Here is a 6,662-nt window from a genome sequence, read left to right on the forward strand (position 1 = left end):
TGTGGAATACACTGAGCAGTTGGATCACCCAATTATGTGTTATAACTCTGCTTATGATGATGTCTACATTGTCACTTGATTTCTAGGTGGGCTCAAGGAGGATATTCGTGCTCTGATTGCTTTTCATCGTCCTAAAAGACCTGGACACTGACTACTCTCTAGCGTTAATTCAGGAAGAGGAGCTTAGTGCTGGGAAGCCACATAGCTCTAAGAGGGATACGGGATTGCTCGAGAGCTCTGGATCTGTTGACAAATCTAAGTTGTCAGTGAAGAAGGATGGCTAATGTAGGTCTGACAAATCCAATGCTGATGATAAGCGGGGAGCCTTGAAGGGCCTCTGTTTTACTTATGTGGAGAAGTGGCAAGGCCATAATCATAGATGTCCCTCCCGACCAAGACTCCATTCATATGATTCAAGATCTATTGGCGTCGTTACGTTCCACTTGGATGTTGAGAAGGACAGGGTTTCTAGTGATCTCGAATCTGACACTGTCCAAGTTACTCTAGTTGTTCAGGAACAAAGTCCATTTGACCCTAGTCTACTTCAGTTAAGCCACATCGCTCATGTTTCTATTAGGTGCGCTCAAGACAGATTTAGTCTGCTATAGGACATTGCTATTATTTGATACAAGGGATTTATCCATTATTCATATAGTAATATTTTTAGAAAAACAAACACAACTCTCTAACAATTTCGTCTTCGGTTAGTTGTTTGTTCTCTTCTACCTTCTGATCGACCAATTTCAGTGTAGTTGAATTTGTTCAAGTAGCCACCTCAGACGCAGTTGGCTCATTATTTCCTGAACTCACGTGAGTCCTGGCAACTCTATAACCAAGTCTATGCATTTTCTATTTTTATTATATATTTTTTGATGTAGTGATGTAGCAGCAGCCTTCAAATATTTTTGTTCATTCTTTTATTCAAAATGCTCGCATAAGACAAGTGTTGAATTCTTATTCTAGTCTATGTTTTGTTATTCGAGTAATTTTCTTATTTTTTTAAAAAAACACCTATTCATAATTTTTTAAATAAGTTTGTTACTGTAGGGGGTGGCTATAGTATTTCCTTTTTTTCTTTCATATTATAAAGGAGAAAGAGAGGGATATGTCACGAGTTTACATATATAGTCATTACAACGCTTGCACTCATGTTCTTACAGAGTCGGTCATCATTTTTTTCCATTCTACAGGAGTTGAGTATCAGCTTCTGGGGAAACATTTCCTTGCACCGGTTTATTGTGGGTGAGACTTCTTCAAAGATCCTGTTATTTCTACATTTCTATATGCACCACAACATGATTATAATTACTTCCATCGACCATGGTTTGTGAAGATCTGACATCATCTTTTGCACTGTCCAATGGGGGTTGCATGTCTTGTAGGGTGACATCAACAATTTGCGGGCACCTGCGTGCGAAAACTGCATCTAAAGAAAAGATAGGACCAAGTTTCTATCCTTTGCCTTATGCAATTTTATATGATTCAAACTCCATATGTCTCCTCAAGAGCACTTTCCTCATGTTGAGTTTGTCATGCAGAAGCAGCCAAAAAAGAGTTTTTGTTTTGGTTGACACTTTGTTTTCTATAGGCTGTGGGGTTGACGTGGATCAGTTTGTATGCCTTTTGAGAAGAGTAATTCGAGGACCCCAGTTGTATCTCCATTCGTCTTTTCCATCCAACAGTGGGGTATTTTGGAGCTCATTGCCTAGAAGCTGAAATTGTGCAAACGCTTCAGCAGCAGATAGCGGCAAAGTGGAAGAGGTCCGCAGAAACCCAGGCTTTTTTGTTTGCTGAATAGTGATGTTTTTGTTGATTGCATAGGAAAATAGTTCTGGATACAGTTCTTGATGCACCTTGTTCCCCAAGCTGTCAAACCATAGTTGCATAGAACGACCATCACCAATCAGTGGTTTAGTCGTTCTCTTATACATGTCTATCTTAGACATATTTAAGAGCAAAAGATAAAGATCACAAAGTAGCACATTGAAACCGCACTTGCTATAGTTTAACGAACAAGATAGACAAAAAAAAAAAAAAAAAAAAAAAACAGCGAAACCACCTTCCTCATCGTGAGCCACTTTTTCTCCTGCCTTGTTATCATCTTGCGTCGCCGTTTTTGAACAAAAGAAGGCACAGTACATCAGGAGCGCAGGGTCTCTCGATAGTCACCGATCCAGCAAGCCTCCGCCTTCCAAGCCAATAAGCCATCTTCTTCCATCTGTGAAGAAATCCAAAGATCTTGTGATTGTGAGCCACCATTTTCGGTGATTTGATAGGCGCGTTAGAGAAAAACCCAGCCATCATCTGGGTTTTCCACCACGCCTAGGTCAGTCACCCTGCAAGCACAAAAAAACAGCCACTCGGTCTTTTTTTTATCCACGCTCCTCTAAAGACTCTTCTTCTTTTTTTTAGAAAAAAGTGTAGGGGCTCGTTTATCTCCATATAGCATATTAGCATGGGGTTCAGCAGAATGGCGAACCACGAGCCTACAAACATAGCTACCGGGATATGCTGCGGTGGGGTGTTTTCAGGTTCTTTAAAAGCAAGTTTTGTTTCAGAAAAAAAATAGAACTGGGGCTTCTTTAGCCTTGACGTCAAGCGACAGGCTCCTTTCGTCCCCATCATCTCAGCGCCAAGACTTGGGATGGCATCTGGCTGCACTGGACGAATTCAATTCAGTCCAGTCAAATTTCCCCACACCCATTGACCGCTACGATCGTCACTCGGGAGTGCCGAGTCCCAGATTTCTCCTCAGATCGACCCGTGCAGGCACGTCCGGACGCCCACGGCGAATTGGTTTGGTCATGGCCGTGTCTGGACTGGACCAAATCTCCTTCCCTGTGCACAACACCAGGTCCAGGAGAAAGAAAAAAAATGAAATCTCAAAGCCAGCGAAGTCAAGAAAGAAGCTTTGAATTCCCTGGACCTGTCACGACCACGTCTCCCCAAGGTTCCAACCCCATCCACGGAAGATTGTTGGTTTCCGGATGGATGATTACTCGCCTGCGACCGTGACATCCCCAGGTGACAACCAGAGGGGTCCAAATGCATGCAGCATGCCAAATACTACTCCAGCCAGACTGTGACATCCCCTGCAGGTGACAACCAGAGGAGTATACTACTGTATGTTTATGAAATCATGAGTGGTTCCTTTTGTTTTTAGCGTACCCAAAAAAAAAGAGCACGATCGAGGATGCAGTGTATACAGTACTTAAGTTCAGTTGGTCACTGAATCAGAGGCCAGCCCGGCCCCATGTGAAACCGCGGGAAGTTTTTCGCCGCGTGTGATGGCACGCGGTCATCGGGTCGTGGTGCCCGATTTGCTTGACGAATGCTTCCCACGGGGGGTGGGTGGGTGACCCTTGTTCACGCGGCCGCTGATTTTACTGACATCGAGAGCTATATGTGTGTGACGCCATCATTTTGACCAACTGTGGCCTTCCAGTTTCAATGGAAACAAAAGAGACAAGGAAAGGAGGGTTTGGTATCATCCACTTCCCATTTTCGATCGATGGGGGCGGGGAGGCACATGACCGTGGCGTGCCACCATCGACAACACCCAAAGTTAGCATCGTATCGTACCGTCTAGTGGCCGGCTAATTTGCTTGCCAGAACGCGCAAAGGCGGCACGGAAAGGATTCATCCAAGGAATCGAAAAGGGGTACCACATCAGGACAGGACGACGCGTCACCACGATAGCGCCGAAAGTCGCTCAGCCACTCTTGGCCTTGGTGGCTCCAATTACTCATGCCCAGCCCGACGTGCGCTGCGAGCCTGCCACGCGTTTTTTCTTCTTCTGTAGAACCGGTGCGGAGGACAGGAAAACCTGGTGCAGGGAACGTAGGCAACAAAAGAAAAAAAAAACCGGACCCGACTCGAGCGATCAGCAGCGGCACCGCTACGGAAGCCGTGACGCGTCCCGAGTCCGGACGCGTTGACATCTCGGCGGTGTGGCCGTCCGTCTATCCGTTCAGAGGGAAAGCTGCGGCTGCCGGCTGGCTACGGTACGCGTTGCGTCATCTGGGCTGTCTCTGGCCCATCAGGCGGCTGCCTCTGCCTTCCAGTTCCAGCCGCGTCGCTGCCTATCACACACGTCATCGGACGTGACCTCCTCACCCGCAGCCGCGGTGGGGCCCGTCTAGGACGTGCTCCTTTCCCTCCACGGCTTTGACATCGCGTCACGCCGGCCGGCCTCTGCCTGACCTGCCTCGGCGCAGCCCCACGCGACGTACGCCACGGAACGACGCGCCGACCGAGCCAAGCCAGTACTACCACGTCCCCCCAGCCAAACCAAACGCAGGCACGGCACGGCACGGCGCGGTGCTCATTCGCATTCCCCAGCCCCACCGATCGGATCGGCAAAATCCCTCCCACCAGCTCCCCACAGATCCCGGCGTCCCCACCGCACATCCCTCCCTGCTTCCTTCCCCCATCGCCCCGGCCGCGGAGGCGGAGCTTCCCCCCACGCCACGATGGCGGAGTGCCGCAGCCTCATCGAGTTCCTCCGCGCGTTCGAGCACCACCGCAGGGCGGCCGACATCTCCGCCTCCGCGTGCTCCCGATCCAGGCGGGCCGGGGCCTCCTCCGCCGCAGGCGGCTCCTTCTGCGACAGCGCCCCGATGGCCGTGGTCGACGCGGTCATGCTCCTCGCCGTCGTCACCGCGCTCGGCTTCCTCCTGATCCCCTACCTCAAGCTGCTGCTCCTCGAGATGGGCGCGCTGCTCCACCCCGCCGCGTCCTGCCTCCCGGCCGCCGCCTTCTTCGGGGCCGCCGTCGCCGTCGCCGCGGCCGTCGTCGCCTGGGAGCTGCTGGGCCACCACGCGCGCAAGTGCGGCAAGCCCAGGTGCAGGGGCCTCAAGAAGGCCGTCGAGTTCGACATCCAGCTGGAGACCGAGGAGTGCGTGCGCGGCCGCCCCGGCCCCGCGGCGCGATCGGCGCTGCTGGCCGCGGCGGGGGCGCGCCCCGTCGACCTAGGCGACGACCAGCGGGAGCTGGAGGCCGAGCTGCGCAAGATGGCGCCGCCCAACGGCCGTACCGTCCTCATCTTCCGCGCCCCCTGCGGCTGCCCCAAGGGCCGCATGGAGGTCTGGGGCGCCAAGAAGGTGCGCCGGATCAAGAAGTGAAGGGGGGAACAAGGATCGGATGGTTACTTGTTAGTGCAATAGTACTAGCGCACTCTTGTTCCTACCTCGATCCTCGTAAGTAGCTACTGCTAGGAAAAAAAATCCTCAGTAATAATAAGTATAAGTATAGGGAGACGAAATAAACGGAACACAGAACCAGTTATTATCACAGATAGCTTATATAGACAATAATATACTCCTTGTATTATGAACCAGTGGCGAATTTGGACAGAAATACATGCTGTTTACTTGTTCATTCTCTAATTTTCATGGGATCCTGGATAATTGATACAGTAGCAACATAGACAATATCTTAGTCAGTAGCTGCTTGCTCCTTTGGCTGTCTTTTGGGTCCTTCATTTTTATCCATATTGTGGTACAGGTTTAGTTGCTACTTACCTGTCTTATATGACATGTTTTTTGCTGTTGATTCAATGATATTGGGGTGAAGTTTTAGCTCCTTTATGGTAGGTTGACAGAATGACAGCCAACGCTCTCATCGTTGTTGAGGTGAAGTATTCTAGTTGAGATTGTTCTTTCAGCTTCTCGACACTCCTATTGTGAGCGTGGTAGAATTTGTGTTATCCAGCTACTCTTAAACTGGTACTCCAATGAATTTTACATAGTTTCAATGTAAATTGAACCATCAAGATTGGTTTCTGCTATGTTAATATGCCTTCCCTCAAAGGAAACCTTTACTTGGTTATTACAAGTTCAAACCTACTTTCTATGAATTCATGATAAACAATCTAAGACTACCATATTTTATCTATATGCTTAGCATGAGACATATATTATATATGTTATTAAATTCCCTTATACTTGTGTTATGTTCTGGGTGCTTTCAGTGAGACTACCTACTTTTTGAAGTTTTGAAAGGTTTTCCGTGTTCTTTTCCAGGCTTGCATGCTTTTCAACCATATTTTCCTCGGGCTAAAATTTATTCTTTTTTAGTTTAGCGGCTCTAGTGTCATAAACAGAGTAGCGGTCTAGCGGACCTTTGTAGAAGACTTCTTTTTTTATAAACTATAATACCACGCACATTTAGGGCTAGTTTGGTGATCGGGGAATCGTAGGGATCCATGTGGAGGAATTCTTTTGCTATTTAATTTTGAATAGCATTGAGATATCCCTAATTCCTTGGTCACCAAATTAGTCCTTATAGTTGTTTTTCTCCAACCTAATCCTACTTAGGTCTTGTTCGTTTGTGCCGGAATGGTGGGTCGGAACGATTTCTAACCGGATTGCTTCTCTAATTTATATAAACTTTGATTAGCTGGAACGATTCCGGGTGCAATCCAACACAAACGAACAAGACCTTAGGGCTTGTCGTTTTGTTCTCAATCCTTATGGATTGAATGAAATTGAGTGAGTTTAAATCCTAAACAAATCAAAATCTTTCATATATATATTTTTTAATCTCATCTAATCCGCATGATATAGGAATAACCAAATAAGCCCTTAGCTGTCTTGTTTTCGTAACAATACCTGTCATGTTTATCTGGTTTTCACTCACATATCGTGTTCATGAATTAATCT

The 6,662-nt window shown here is 47.7% G+C and overlaps 1 protein-coding gene across 1 annotated transcript; it reads left to right on the forward strand.

Moving 5' to 3' along the window:
* The first annotated feature begins 4,192 nt into the window (after positions 1 to 4,192).
* Positions 4,193 to 5,379, forward strand: LOC103651082 (uncharacterized). Its single transcript, NM_001374612.1, has one exon. It carries the CDS (start codon positions 4,473 to 4,475, stop codon positions 5,121 to 5,123), a length of 651 nt encoding a protein of 216 aa, NP_001361541.1. The 5' UTR covers positions 4,193 to 4,472; the 3' UTR covers positions 5,124 to 5,379.
* Positions 5,380 to 6,662: the final 1,283 nt, after the last annotated feature.

Source organism: Zea mays, chromosome 3, assembly GCF_902167145.1.
Source record: "Zea mays cultivar B73 chromosome 3, Zm-B73-REFERENCE-NAM-5.0, whole genome shotgun sequence".
Lineage (NCBI taxonomy): Eukaryota > Viridiplantae > Streptophyta > Magnoliopsida > Poales > Poaceae > Zea > Zea mays.

What these genes read in the sequence shown, in the direction of transcription:
- LOC103651082 (NM_001374612.1), top strand. Translation starts at nt 4,473, where the DNA reads ATGGCGGAGTGCCGCAGCCTCATCGAGTTCCTCCGCGCGTTCGAGCAC.